The sequence below is a fragment of the Anguilla rostrata genome, chromosome 3 (assembly GCF_018555375.3).
Source record: "Anguilla rostrata isolate EN2019 chromosome 3, ASM1855537v3, whole genome shotgun sequence".
Classification (NCBI taxonomy): domain Eukaryota; kingdom Metazoa; phylum Chordata; class Actinopteri; order Anguilliformes; family Anguillidae; genus Anguilla; species Anguilla rostrata.
This window is the reverse complement of record NC_057935.1, coordinates 11405436-11421275: the sequence shown is the minus strand read 5'-3', so window position 1 is coordinate 11421275 and position 15840 is coordinate 11405436. Positions and strand designations below refer to the sequence as shown.

The 15840-nt window shown below is 48.9% G+C and overlaps 1 protein-coding gene across 12 annotated transcripts in view; it reads left to right on the top strand.

Annotated features, from left to right (window-relative positions):
* Positions 1 to 15840, top strand: part of sipa1 (signal-induced proliferation-associated 1) — a 49113-nt gene that overhangs the window by 17821 nt on the left and 15452 nt on the right. For 11 of the 12 annotated variants that reach the window (XR_010328863.1, XR_010328862.1, XR_010328861.1 and 8 more), the window contains exons 2-9: positions 1119 to 1177; positions 7524 to 9524; positions 11269 to 11393; positions 11838 to 12026; positions 12490 to 12664; positions 13293 to 13396; positions 13835 to 13992; positions 14846 to 15446. Coding sequence is in view for 9 of the 12 variants with exons in the window: in XM_064326111.1 (XP_064182181.1) it covers positions 8372 to 9524; positions 11269 to 11393; positions 11838 to 12026; positions 12490 to 12664; positions 13293 to 13396; positions 13835 to 13992; positions 14846 to 15446 (2505 nt within the window). In the remaining 3 variants the exon portion in view is untranslated. Of the gene's footprint in view, positions 1 to 92; positions 292 to 1118; positions 1178 to 7523; positions 9525 to 11268; positions 11394 to 11837; positions 12027 to 12489; positions 12665 to 13292; positions 13397 to 13834; positions 13993 to 14845; positions 15447 to 15840 lie in introns of those variants that run through there. The other variant, XM_064326108.1, reaches the window with a different exon arrangement.

Sequence of the window (15840 nt, the reverse complement as noted above, 5' to 3'; positions counted from 1 at the left end):
GACAGATGTGAGCGTAGCTTGGCCTTATCAGCCGGGGAACACTGCTGAAGTGTCTGTGTGGGGCTGGCCGGCTGGCTGTTGCGCTGCGTGAGGAGCTGGAGCAGGTGGAGTAGAGAGAGTGTGTGTGTGGAGAGAACCACCGGCCATGAAGGCACTGCCATGCGAGTGGCGTGCGTGCTCACCGCGAAGCTTCGGTAGAGTTGAGGCTGAAACCATGAGGCTTATGCGCTTTCAAAATGGCGGAGGGCCGTTTGCTGCTTGGGAAAAGGACACAGCTCATTGGTAGAGGAGGTGAGCGACCTGCTTATGGTGAAACAAGCAATTACTAATGAGCATAACATAGAATTCTTGAATAATGAGCCAAGCAGGCAATGAACATAAAATCAAAGGCTGGCAACATATACTATATTGTAATCCAAATGAGTTTTGAGCCATCTGATCTTCTTCAGCTGGCAAAACAATGTAGCAGTCAGACCTGGGTGAAGTACATAATACTTTAACCCTTTAGACATCGGTGAAATGTCAGAGGATTACTAACCATTTTAAAAGAAGCATCTTCTTTCGCAAATATTAACAGCATAATTCACCTTATACCATAGCAGGGTTTATAATTTTTTTTACTAGCATCTAGAGTTATCTCAGTTACATATATTAGAGTTATATATTTCTGACATGTATTTTACCCGGTTCAGGCAGCCGTAATGCAAAGAAGTGGCCATTAGGGTAGTGTACACAGTGACAGTGACAGAGTCATAGCCTGTTATCTGGTTAGGTGGTGAGGAGCAGGGGCCCACTGAATGGTTGTAATTAATGTTCCCAATCTGCCCGGGATCCTGGAAAGCAGCTTAATCTCTTGGCCGCATGTCCCCCGTAATCCTCACTTAATCCCGTGATTGAAAGAGGAGGGAAAACATCGGATAGGTTTTGTTGTTCTTTTTTTTTTTTTTTTGATAACTAAATATCGGTACATGACCACAGACTGACCTGTTTTTCTTTTCTTTTTCTTTTTTTTTTGTTTCTTTTTTCCAAACCTGTTCATGCGCGGACGCTTCTCTCTCTGAGGTGGAGGGAGCGTTAGCGTTCGAGGTGGTGATCCTGTGATTTCTCTGTGCACTCAGGTTTGCCGGGGGAATTTCACTCTGGAGATTTCAGAGGACCGCCTGAAAGTTGACTCGAGGTAAGAGATGAGGCCGTGGCTTTCCTTTACAGCACGCGCCGTGGGTCCTGTCATCAGCAATGACAGCGCGTTTGGGTCAATATGGCTTCTAATAATTATAAGGGGTTTTCCCTGGTCTCTCTGCAGTGTCTGGCCCTGTGTGTCATTGCATGTATGGGACGTATTTTATTGCTCCATCATTTGTTTCCGAAGCGCACTCGTGCATGAAACAGAATGAATTTGAATTTTATGAAGACGTCTGTTCTGAGATATACTGCAGGTGCGTAGAGGCAGAAATGAATTTAAAGCATAGCAATGCCAACCGCACTTTGCAGCGTATCGTCAGTATTCCTGTTTTACCTCATTTTACAGAGATAAAAATGTCTTTGGGAAAAAATAGGAGTCACATAAGAAAGATGAAAATGTTAATGTTCTTTTTTTAAAATACAAAACCTTATGTTGGAGAAAAAATACATATATTTTATCCTGAGCATTAAATAAGTCCTGCTCTGGATTCCTCTGCTGTTCAATAGGAGTCCTCTCTATGGGAGAGGCCTACCAGGTACATCCAAGTGACCAGACCAGACTGGGGGGGGGGAGTGGGTATTACTCCCCTTTCATTTCAATAAAATGTGGGAATTAAGAGCCTTGACACAAACAGATGGATGACACTCCCTTTCTGTCCCTTTATTCTGATATGCAATTTATAAAGGCTGCGATTAGAATGGCTACAATTTCTCTAATGTTAATCAACATTTTCACTTGTTCTTCAGTTATGTCCATTACTTTCAATGGGATGCCACGGGGAACAGATTTAGTATGTGGGTGCAGACGCAGTGTGGACAAAATAAATATGCCTAGGCATAGTCACAGTAAGTACTATAGTAGGTACAGCTGTTGTGGTAGATTATCAGTTATTATGAGAGCTACAGAGCTGCAAGTACAGTGCAGATAACATTCACTTTACACCGAATACGGGGAAAAGCCCTGGCATCCTAAAGCCCTAGCATGTATTTAAAATTAACTTTAGAATTAGAATAAAAATTTTATAAAAATCGACAAATGCAACAGACAGTATATATGGAAGAACATGTACATGTTCTGGTCCTGTGTGTCTGCAAGCAGGAACTGATGACATCATTTACAGTATCGGAGATGATGACAGGAGGGCGTGAGTATGGTGAACTGGATGAGTCCGTCATTGGCTGTGAGTGGACTGGAGCACCCAAATGAAAAGTAATGTCTTCTGGATTCTGTCCATGGCTCTGCAAACACCTATAAATGGAGCCAGTAAAATGGGAACTGAGGGAAATGTATCTGGAGGACTGCGAGTGTTAAGCAGCTGCAATTAATATTTAATTCACAAAATGGAAAAAAAAATCCTCACTGAAATGGATTAAAATTTTAGTGTACAGTATACTATAACTACCATGATAGGAGGGTGTAAAATTACCTGTCTTATTTCCAGGAATGAGGGGTGGTTTGTGTAGAGGCGGGCATATTTTACGAGCATTTCCTGAAAAACAGTATAGAACCATGCATCCTCTGCAAATTGATGCGCTACGTTCTACCAGCATTTCTGCATTTCTGTAACCTTACACTTTATGTTCCTTTAAAATTTTTGAAGACATGGATGTTCTTCAAGCCCCACGGCTCTCCCAAAACAGTTATATGCATGAACTACTGCCATTTTACCTCTCCAATAAATGATTACTGTTTCTATTTCTGATCTATTCCTTATCATTGTTATTGAATAAGACATCATTTTGAGACTAGTCAGACTTTCGCACCATGAAGTCAATAAGTCTGTCTCCAAGGGTGCAAGATTTCTCCCTCCAAATTAGCAATTAAGGTTCAGAAGACATGTGGCGACAATAGAATTCCAAAAATGGCTCCACTAATTAGTTATTCTGCAAAGATGAAATAAGAATCTTTGCTCATATTCAAATGTTAAACCCTTTTCATGGTGGAAGCAGCAGCAAGCCCTGTCTATACATCCATTCAGGATGCCAGACTGAATAGGACAGAATCTCCGTGGCTGTGGTAAGACAAAGAGCCAGTGTCTATGTGATGCCTTTGAATGCGTTTAACACTGACTGTCCTCTTTGATGACTTTTTGGAGCTTAATTGAAACCGCTGGAGACAGAATGATGAAGTAGCTGGACTGGAGCGTATTGGGAATGCTATTAGCAATGCACTGGTCATTATCTTGTGCATCTACAGAGGCACACTGTTGTGTGTGCCAAATATGATAGACATGATTTCTTAAATATTACCTTACCAAAATTACACACACACACACACACACACAGAAAAGGCTATAGTAATATGTTTGTAAACCTTTACAGGACCCCATAAAACTGTTTTATTTATTTAATTTTTTTTTTTTTGTAGATTTATGCAGTTTTTCCCTTTAATGGTTTTTCACTGGCAACATTACTGTTGGTCTGTTCACCATTTTCTAACAGGATATTTCTTATAGTGCATACACAGTGGTTTAAATTACAGTATATGTAAGGAAAATATTTAAACAATCACATCTTTCACAACATCAGTTTTCTAAAATATCCATAGAAAAATGAAAAACATGGTATATTTCCAGGTCAATCTATTTAAATGTATAAAACAAAAAAAACAAAGAGGCACGGGCATTTACATAGTTGAAAAAAGAACATAATTGAACATTTTTGACACAAGCAAATCTGCATGAAAGACAACTCCCACAACCATTATCCGAAAATAGATGTTTGAGACCCTCACAGAGGTTCAGGTTTCTCTCCTTTGTGATATGGTTTGTGACATACGCTGGGTCGCACATGAGCACAGCAGCCTGCAGAGATCTGGCACAGCTGCACACGCTCCTGTCCCTGTGTAGCCATGTCCGATTGGGCACGAAAATTAGGCAAAAAAAAAAATGAAAAAAGGAAATAAATCAATAATAACTGTCCTTCCCGTAGACGGTTGGTCTTACCTCATTGCCTCATTTCGGGGATTGTGAACCGTACATTTCTGAGTGGTGGAGCGATTGACATCAGCTCGTTAATTCTGCGGTTTTGTTAAGGCTGCAAGCAAGCCAAACATACAGAGAGGCCATTACGCTTACTGAAAGCTGACTTCGGCCAGTTAGCAGTCTGGTAGTTACATGCATTCAGTAAAAACCGCAGCCTTGTATTTGGATTGCGCCGGACTTGTTATGGTCGTTATATATTGGAAAAAATACGTAATATTATAGAGGTGCATAGTGTATTTCAGCTGAACTGCAGGTTGCCGAATCAGACTGTATAAAAGCAGGGCCTTACCAATGGCACTAATATATGTGTAGCTGATCTGATACATGTGTGGATTCATAAATACGGCTTGTTATTTTTTTAGAGTACATTGTCAGTAGCAACCCTTAGAATTTTGTGTTGCATAATCAGTTCCCGTTTCAAAAACAAAATAATTTCTATCCACTTGTCTCTGCACAATGCGGAAATTGTTTTTCTGCCCTTAATAAAAATGTGAAATATCATCATGTAAAAAAAACCCCGCCAATTACACAGCCGGGCTTGTTGAGGCCTTTCCGTAACCCGCCATAATTAATCAGATTATACTTAATATAATGCTCCTCACAACAGAATAGCTTTAGAGTGCTTGGAAGACCGCAATGAACAGAGGTGGCTGTGATAACACTATAATCATTTTATTAAAAGTGAAAACAAGTGATTATCACATAAAATGGAAATGAGGAAAAATTCATTGCTTGATGGTGTCAGATGACACAGGAAGATGTATTAGGGGAATTAAAAAAATGAATGTAGAAATAAAATGTGTTGCACTCAGGAATGGTGTCGGCTGATTGTGTGGGATGAAATCTTTGAAGTTCAGTGTCTCACGCTGCAGAATATGACATATTTTTGTATTAGCTTTGCACTCCCTGACCAGAAATACTACAGAGAAACACAAGCACCAAAGGCATGAATTCCATTTAGCTTTTTAAAAATTTTGTACACATTTTCTTAAGTTAATTTTTAGATTAGACTATTTACTGCAAACAACAGCAACATGAACAGCTTAAGGTTGGCAAGAGCACCCACTGGGGGGTGGGACGGGGCACTAGGCAGAGTTACACAACTTACTCTGTAAAACCACACTCTCTCATAACCAAGATGACAAAACTTCTTTTAAAACGCTGTCCCGATCAGTAATATTTCAGTTTTTTTTTGTGATATACGCTTCCCCTTTTTCCTGCGTTTTTGACAGGATCTTGTTGATACATCCCGAAGCTCGCAGATGCAGTTTGTAGCATAGGGTACAGTATGTGGGTCTCTTTTTGAATGTGTGTTGAAAAAATTCCTCTCCTACCATTCTCCTCTGATTAGCTCAACATGGAGGGTCAGAGTGCACTCGTTATTTTTGACAAAGGCTTTGTTAAGTCCCAGCCGATTATGGAAAATCTAAATTTGTCTCCGAAAGGCTAATAGAATCCCAGGACATGAATTATCACATTATCAGCTCCGTCTCCCACGGTTCACTGATGGTATGAATGTAATTCCTTAAAGGACACCATCTCCCATAAAACCCAAAATTGTATGTGCGACGCTTTAGATTACATTTCTCCTTTTGTTTTCACCCAGTACAACTTTTTTTTTTACATACCGCGTGCTTCGCCATTTTGAACACCTCCAAACGAACATGCGTAGTTGTGTCATAAAGACAGACAGATTGCGTCGCACAGAGAGACGCTGCAAATATTTTCAAACTGGAACAGATCTTTCTTTCATTGGCTCTGAGTCTTCGCGTTTCTACGCACATTCCTTCCAGTGTAGCTTCCGAGGATGAGTGGCGCGCTGAAACGACACGGATACGCGGTGAAACGATGAACCGAGCACCCTGTAAGACGGGGGAGTTTTCTGCCGTTCGATTTTCATACGGGCTAGTGATGGCAAATGTGAGCTTTTGAAGATCATCCGGCACTGGAGCGCTGCGTCCTGTGAAGTACACGGGAGCGCATTGTTAGGTCGTTGACCTTCATTCTGTTTCGCGCTTTCAGTAATGGTGCATTATGTAAAGCGGAACAGACTGTAAACAAGTGTATGTGTGTGCGCGTGACGACGGCGGGAGCTAATCCCGCTGAAGGTTTCGACGGCACGGCCCCCTGAAATGTGTCTCGGTACGGGGAGGCGTCCGTGTGCTGAATGGGAGTTTTTTTTTTTTAGATGCTTACTGCAGCACGGGAGAAAAGGAACCTCCCAGCGGGTGTCTGTTTCCCGTAGGACAGCTGAGCGGTTACGCAGGCCGAGAGAGAGAGCGAGGCGGCCCGCGTCGCGCGTCGGCCATCTGGATGTAGCGCTTTGTCCTCCAGCCTTCTCTGAAGAGAAAGTTTTGAAACTGGCACAAGACAGAGAGAGGGAGAGAGGGGGAGGGAGGGAGGGAGGGAGGGAGAGGGTGGGGGGGGAAGGATGGAGGGAGAAGCAGCTGGCAGGTGGGAAGGCCGTGTTTTTCTGTCATTATTTCTGCTCTTCGGCCTCTGCCTCGCTGGACGGCGCTGGTTTCAGCACAGGAAAAGGTCCCCCCTCTGCCCGCTATTGTGATGGGCTGTAGGGCGGAGGTGGTGTGCTGAGCTCTGGCTCCTGGGCTATTTCTGGAAAGTGAATTAAAAGCACGCACTCTCTCTTTCTCTCGCTGTAACACACACACACACACACACACACAAACATACACACACACACACACACTTGCACAGACACACACATGCACACATGTATACAACACACACACACACACACATACAACACACACTCACACACACATTTGCATGGATACACAGACTGATAAGCAGACACACACATGCACATAACGACAGATCCATATCTGCACATACATACACACACACACACACACACACACAGACCCACCTACATACACAAATATACCCACCCACATGTACGAACCCAGTAACAGCATGACAATCCAATGGATGGACACAGGACCGGGAAAGTATGGAGTCATGTGTCTCCACCTTGGATCTGTTCCCCCTCCCTCCTGCCTCTTTGTGCTGCTTGTAGTCATCTGTCAGTGCCCTCATTGCCAAACTAAAAATGGCGCTGGGTCCGCCATCCTGTCTGCCATATTTATAAGTAAACCGAACAAAGTGCATTTCAGCTGTGCGCCCAGACGTGCTTTAAAACACGGCTCGCTCTCGCTCGATTGATACCGCGTTCATAGGCAGCCGGATGTAGCGGTACATTGTAAATAGGTACCCACCCAAGGCACGTATTTTCACCCAGGGAAGCCAAAGCGCAGAGCAAACAAAACATTCGTATGGCATTGTATGACTTTGACATTTAACATTTGACTTATTGTTCCTCCCTCTCTCTTTGTGCAGGTGGTGCCCAAAAACTGGAAATCGTCAGACAATGGGCCAGCGAAGCTGATACTGTGAGAATACTAATTCAAGAAGAACAAACTGGGAAACTGGGAGTCTGCGCCCCTCCCCTTCCCCCCCCCACACCCCATTTCCTTTAGTGAAATTACAGCCATCGCTCAAGGTGCCACCTAGGATTGGCCACCGGCCATTTCGGCTCTTCCAAAGCTCTCGTGGTCCTGTTGCGGCTGATGCGTCGGTTGGAAACTGAGAAGGGCCGAACTGGAAAGGGAACCATGCCGGGCTGCTGACGGGCTTCCAGGTGCCCTGGATGGGATCCTCGGGTTACCGGCCCCCTGCTCTGCTGTTGCTCAGGTGCTCGTGGGCGTTGGGTTAAAATGTGAATGCGTGAAACCGGAAAAGCGATGAGCTGTTCGCCTCATAATGACCGCGCTCCCAGATTGCAGCCTCTCGGAACATTAACCGCCAGCCATCAAGCGGCGCTGAAATAAACACACACACACAAACACACGTACACACGTATCGGAAGGTACGGTCTGTCCTTCGTTGCTGCAGACCGTCTTCACGAGGCCTGCTCGGTTGAGCTGTTCTTTCAGAGGGAAGTTTAGGACGGTCGACGGAGACCAAACCTCATGTTTAACGTGCGTTCGCGGTCCCCGATCCGACCTTCCGCCCCCTGAGCCTCCCGCACGCTCCTCATCACCGTCCTCCTTCAGTGGAGGCCTCCAGGCCGGGAGCGAGGGTAAAGGCAAGCCCAGGGGAGAGGAGGAGGAGACGTGGGAGGGAGAGAGGAGGACGCTACATTCCGGCAGCAGGGAAGGCAGGCGGTGGCTGAGACGCCCCCAGCCATGCAGTCGGACGACCTGTTCATCCGCAAATTCCGCCGGCAGAGCCCGCGGCCCCCCCTGACGGCCGTGGCCTTCGAGCCCAAGCGGGACGGCGGCGGGCTGCGGACGCGGGTGGTGGCGGAGTGGCCCCCCCGGAAGGACGAGGAGGGCGGGGAGAGGGAGGGGCTGACGCCCAGCCGGGCGGGGCTGAGCCTGCGCTCGGCGGGCCGGGGCCACATCATGCAGAGGAGCAACAGCGACGTGACGCTGGGCGACCTGGACGCCTCGGGGAAGGCGGCGGGGAAGGCCGGCGGGGCGGGGGGTGACAAGGCGGGGGCGGGGGGCGCGGGGACCGCGGGGGACACGGGGCTGGTGCTGCACAGGGAGTACGGCAGCCTGTCGTCCCTGGAGAGGCAGACGCGGGTTCGAGCCCCGAGCAGCGATGACCAGGGCGCCCTCAGCCCCTCCGCGCTCCGCTTCAAAGACCCCTTCCTCCTGCTGGGCCTGCAGACGGCCGCGCCGGAGCCCGACGGCTTCTTCCGCGCCCTGTCCGCGCCCACGGGCGACTCCCCGAAGCCCGCCAAGCCCGCCAAGCCGGAGCCGCAGGGCAAGAAGTCCAAGCCCAACCCGCCCCAGGCCCCCCCGCCCGTCCCCGCCGAGCAGCCGGTGGGCGGGTCGTGGGTGCGCAACTTCGCCCACTACGACGTGCAGAGCATCCTCTTCGACCTGACGGAGGCCGCCTCCAACCGCGACAGCATCGGCCGGAAGAAGAACATCACCTCGGGGGCGTCGGCGGCCTCCCAGCTGCGGCCCCCCACCCAGTCGGCGTCCCCGTCGCCCGCGCACGGCGGGGGGGTCGGCGGCGGCGGCGCCGAGGACCCCGAGGCCCTGCGTGAGTCGCTGGCCCTGCTGGACGAGGGCGACGGCAACGACAACGACCTGCTGCTCAGCTGCCCGCACTTCCGCAACGAGGTGGGGGGCGAGGAGCGGGCGGGGCTGGGCCGGCCCCGGGGCCCCGGCGGCCTGCACCTGAGCCTGCAGAGCCCCAACGACGCCGTGTCCGTGCTGGAGGAGCCCCGGGAGAGCCACGTCCAGCAGCAGGGCAAGAGCAACTACTTCATCGAGCACGCAGACCTGGGCGCCCACTACTACCGCAAGTACTTCTACATGAAAGGTGAGGCCTGGGGTTAGCATTGGGGAGCGTTCAGAACAGGCCTATGCTGACGCACAGCTTAGACCAGTGGTCTCCAACTGTGGTCCTGGAGAGCTACAGGGCCTGCTGGGTTTTTGTTTTCACCTTAAAATCAACGCCCAATTGAGACCCAAGACACCAGGTGAGCTGAGTTAACTGTGTAATCAACTGCTTTAATTGATTCATGAAGTGCAGAGTCACTATGAAAACCAGCAGTTCCTATAAGCTCTCCAGGACCAGGGTTGGAGACCACTGGCTTAGACCTATCCTCTGGGGAAAAACTAAATCCTGGACCAGTATTAATCAAACATCTCAAAGCTGGATTGTTGATCTAGGATGATCAGATGTCACTGGTCCATATCCAGTCTTTATGAGCTAAAAGGCTAAACTGATCTGCACTCATACATGGAGATGCTTGATTAATACAACCCCCGGACTCAATCAGTATTTGCCTTTAAGTGGTAACTGCAAGTGGCATTTAAAAAATATATTTTGGTCTCTACACAGTCTGTCGCGGTACCCGTCTCAGACTGTGTAGAAAGAAGAGAAGAGAGCTAGAGGAAAACTAGCAGTTACAGTTGAGAGCACATATTGACTGAAGGCCTGACAGGCTGTATCCATGGTGATTATGTATGTGCTTGGATTCAAATTTAGCCGATAAAACACGAGGGCAGAAAATTTTCTTCCAGTCATTTATTTGATTAAATAATCTTGCCAGATTAACATTCAGATGAATTAACCTTGCTTTACTGCCATAAAGGAAAGGGAGAAAAAGCACAGGAAGGTCCAATTAATGTTCAAATATTCAGGCATTACTGACATTATTACATAGCACAGAGGGAAAATGGGAGTTGTACCTATTATCGTACTGTATGACAAGATGGAGTCCACAGTCATCATTCAGGCTTCACCATGGGAGGCTCCCACAGATAGGCTCTCTGGGACTTTGTGTCTGAAGTCTTCATGAACAGGGGGGTTAACCACCGGCTCAAACCCACTCATTTACAATGAAAAGCCCTGAGAGGTTGGAATAATGAGAAAGGCATATCACTTTCAACCGTTACTAACGAACTGATTAAATAATCCAAGTAGTTAGTTTAAACATGTGCTTCTTACTAGGTCTAGCACAATAGATAAACTGTCACTGAGAGGAACCAGAACTCTTTTGGCGTGATTGGATGGTTTTGTTTTCTATCTCCTACTTTTTCTCGCCCAAATTATTTGGGAATCGCCAATTGCGCCTCTCGAGTCGCTGCCATGCCACCTGCAGCCCCCGCTCAGGAGCACATGCACTCCCCACCTCTGAACCTTCTCCACACCGTGGGGTCGCACTGTACTACTGGGTGGAGGGCAAGCGCATCTATCACGGGGGCGAAACTCTTCGGTCGGCCACCGCGTTGTTGAGACGAATTAATGCAGCAGAAGGCTGAGGAACCCTCTCGCCGTGAGCCCCCCCCCCCCAGGTCACGGGTTACCTAACGACTTAGCCGACGACCGGATGTCTGTGCGCTCATTTGCTTGGGAAAAGGGGGACAGGTGTCTTAATGAATTTTGGCTCGCTCTCTTGCTCTCTTGCCCGCTGAGAAGATTGCGACTGCTCTGATACGCCCATTGACCTTCCTCCTGAGGACGCGGTGCGTTGTGATTGGTTTTGCGAGGGAACAGGCAGACTGAGAGAGCGGTAATTTTACGTTTGCCTGCGTGTGTCCCCCTCCCCGTCACTCAGACCACCAGAACTTCTTCGGCGTGGATGACCGTCTGGGGCCGGTGGCCATCAGCTTCCGCCGGGAGGAGAAGGAGGGGTCCAGCGGCGCCCAGTACAACTACAGGATCATCTTCCGCACGACAGAGGTGACTTTGCAGACAGACACACAAGCGCACACACACACACACACACAGACGCACGCACACACACACACCCACACGCAAACACACACGGACACACACATACACATACACGGACACACACAGACATGTGCACACAGACGTATGCACACACAGAAACATGCACACACACAGACACACACACACACACATATGGACACACACCTACACACACATGAACACACACAGACATGTGCACACACATACACACACAGAAACACACACACACAGACACACAGAGACATACACACACGCAAACACACGCACACACACGGACACACACCCACAGGGACACATTTTTGTTTGGCTAACACATATCGACGAACACAAGCACTCCTGTGTACTTTCAGCAAACACTCGTCTGTCACTTACGACAAGCCCCCAAGCTCCCCGCTGTTTTTCCCTCCCCAGCTGAAAACCCTGAGGGGCTCCATCCTGGAGGAGTCCGTCCCCTCTGCGGCCCGCCACGCCACCCCCCGCGGCCTCTCCCCCAAACGCCTGCTGGAGTTCATCATCCCGGAGCTGAACCTGCACTGCCTCCGCCTGGCCTCCACCTCCCCGAAGGTCCGAGACACCCTGCTGAAGCTGGACGAGCAGGGGGTGAGTCTTACGCCCCCCCAGGGTGCGGACGGAGGCCCTAAAACACCGACAAGTGACCATATAACAATAGCGATCAATAATAATGTCATAAATTTTGCTTTAAGTGCTTTTCAAAAGCACCCAGAGACGTTTTACGGCAGAAGACAATAACACCAATTACAGGTAAAGGAGTCGCAGCTTCAAAACGAACGATCGAAACAACAAGCAGAGCATGAAGTGAAATAGTAAAAACAGACTATGAGAGGACAAAAATAATGAACCAGAAAAGGCGGATTTAAGAGGAAGGGATCATAGAGTCGGAGGGATAATGTTGTTTCGACCAAAGTGGGGATTTTCGTGAAATGTTATCAGGGGCGAGCAGAACAGCAACGCTGTGGTCAAACTTGTAATGATGATGAAACGGCCGTAACTCTTTCCTCCGACCCATCCCCCCTTGCCCACCCCCCCTGCCCCCCCCCCCCAGCTGAATTTCCAGCGGAAGGTGGGAGTGATGTACTGCCGGGCCAGTCAGAGCTCAGAGGAGGACATGTACAACAACGAGAGCGCGGGGCCGGCCTTCGAGGAGTTCCTGGACCTGCTGGGGGAGCGGGTGCGCCTGCGGGGCTTCGAGAAGTACAGAGCGCAGCTGGACACCAAGAGTCAGTACACAGCACACCTCCCGCACTGAGTACACATGCGCATGCACACGCGCGCACACACACACTCTCACATGCATACGCATGTGCTTGGAAATGATCAAACAAACACACACACACATACACACACTCTCACATGCATATGCACGTGCTTGGAAATGTCAAACTGACACACACACACATTCACACTCTCACACACACGTGCATGCTCGTGGAAACAAACAAGCACGCACACACAGACACGTGCACATACATGCACACGCACACATTCACACTCTCACACACACCTGCATGCTCGTGTAAACAAACAAGTGCACACACACAGACGCCTGCGCATACACACCCACAGTCTCTAACACCACACACACATACACTGACAGTGCAAGAGTCGAACAGACACTCCTCACATGCAAACTTGCCAGCCACAACCTCATCTTCACCGGTCTCTTGACAATTATATCTCGCACGTTGATGTCTCGCACACATTTACGAAGTTCAGCCCAAATGTGCGCTGAAAGATAAAGCTAAGTGTTAAGTCATGGCGAATGGCTGTTATCAGTACTCAGAGTTCATTGCAAAGATCTCTCAAATAAACGTGGAATGTTGTGTCCTTAATGTTCCTTCTATGCAGCGGACTCCACCGGCACCCACTCCCTGTACACGCGTTACCAGGACTACGAGATCATGTTCCACGTGTCCACCATGTTGCCGTATACTTCCAACAACACACAGCAGGTATGTTAGCTTACACCAGCACATTTTCCCAAATTCTGTACCCGCAGCCTGGATGCTCTTGCCCTCCATGAAAGTCAAACTTTTGGGAATAGGTTTTAATGTATGGATAATTCATTTTAAGATGTTCATATCACTGAAATTTTGATTAATTAATTCTTATTTTGAAATGCACGCACGTCAGTTGTTTCGAAATACAGAGCAGAAAAGAAAAAATTACTAGTCGCTGCTCAAGTCAATAGGTGTTTCATTTTTAAAAATTTCTTATGTAACTTCCCAGTTGTCCATTGATTGCCCTCAATAGAAAATTCAATCCAAATAATTCACCAAAGTACAATATCACTGCTGAATCCAATAACCCCCATTCTCTCTCTGTGCCCCTCCCTCTATCTCTCTCCCTCCTTCCCTCTCTCTCTCTCTCTCTCTCTCTCTCTCTCGCAGTTGCTAAGGAAGAGGCACATCGGCAACGACATCGTGACCATCGTCTTCCAGGAGCCGGGAGCCTTGCCCTTCACCCCCAAAGCCATCCGTTCCCACTTCCAGCACGTCTTCATCGTCATCCAGGCCCACCAGCCCTGCTCCGAGAACACCTACTACAGGTAAGGGAGGGAACCCAGGGTCGAAACCACCTGCCCTGCACATCCTGCGGTGCCACTTCATTATCTAGGGCTTAGGCACCCAATGGTGAATGGAGCTCCGTGGAAAAGACTGTATCGCTACGCCTCCGCGATGCCTTTCTCTCTTTGTGCGTTCCGATAGGGCGGCAGCTTTCATGCAGCATATGTGAGTCATGGTGCTGGAAAGAATGCACTGATCCATAAACGGATTCCGTTGTTGAAAAAAGAAAAAAAAGAATTGTATAATATAATAACGTTGTTATAAATGGATTTAGATCGCTTTTATGGAGGCTGTGAGACACTTGCGCATCCAAAAAGAAAATAAAAAAATAAAAAAATAAAGCATTGTAACCATATTAGTGTTAATATCCAATACACACTGGTAGCAGGCTTAATATCTACAGCTGCCTTAACTGAGTCATAGGGGCCGTTATCATTGATGACTAATATTTATACATGCGGCTGCCCAACTTGATATTGGCAAAATTATAGTGCAATTGTTTCATAATTTGTGAGAAGTAAATCTAGCATTTCTACCTCAGCACGGATCTAGCAATTTGAGCGTTACATTGTAGAACGCAGTGGGAAAACTGAAAAGCAAGTAAATGGGTTTGTATACTATGGGTTTTGCTTACTTTTAGATTCGTTCTTAAATGAATTGAATGAACGTTTTTTTCATGCCAAGACAAATAATGTTGTCATCCTTACAGTATTGTGTATGTGTTACTAGTGTAACGTTTTCTGTAATCCCAGAAGGCCTTAAACTGAGAGTGCTACTGAACGCCGACTTGCAACGAGACACCCGCCGTAACTTTCCCTCTTTTCCGTCTCCAAGGGTGGCCGTGACGCGATCCAAGGACATCCCGCTGTTCGGGCCGCTGTTCCCCAAGGGGGCGCGCTTCCCCCGGTCCCCGGCCTTCCGGGACTTCCTGCTGGCCAAGGCGGTGAACGCCGAGAACGCGGCGGAGAAGTCGGAGAAGTTCCGCTCCATGGCCACGCGCACGCGGCAGGAGTACCTGAAGGACCTGGCGGAGAACTACGTCACCACCACGCCCATCGACTCCTCCACCAAGTTCCCGCTGCTCTCCCTGGGCAGCAAGCGCAAGGACAAGCTGAAGGGGGCGAAGGGGGCGGAGCTCCACAGCGCGGGGGCCCTGGTGTGGGCGGTGACGGCGGCGGGGGGGCGGGACGGCAGCGAGCGGCTGCCCTGCCTGCTGGGCGTGTCCGCCGAGTCGGTGGTGCTGATCGAGCGGTGCACGCGCCGGGTGGTGTTCAACTGCTGCTGCCGGGACGTGATCGGCTGGAAGGCGGTTCTGGAGGGCGGGGCCAAGGGCGGGCCTTCCCTGGACATCTTTTACGAGCGGGGGGAGGCGGTGTCCGTCAGCGTGCCGGAGACCCAGGCGGAGGACGTCCGGGAGGTGGTGCAAAGATTAGAGGTGAGCTGGCGGGGAGAGACGCCATCATCAGGTTTTGATCCCAGTCATTACCTACCGTAAGAAGACATGAGAACTCTTGTGACAATCACTGAAGGGCCGGTTTCAATGTCACAGAAAGCCGGAGGATTACAGCCCTCGCGGAACCAAAATGGACAAATCCTCGTCTTACGGCCGGAGCACGCGGTACAGCGGCTGTTAAATTATGAGTCGGAGTGCTGGGAGTGCGTCTGTCACACCGTACAAGTTGGCGGCCGCGCAGAAACGGTCAGAGGTGACGCACCAGACGTTTCTAAATCTGAGGGTCGCGATCTCTGTCATGATGCGGAGGTTTAACATTCGGGACACACCCCCGTGGCGTACGCACCCGTGAAAAGGCCCGATGAGAAAGCCGCCT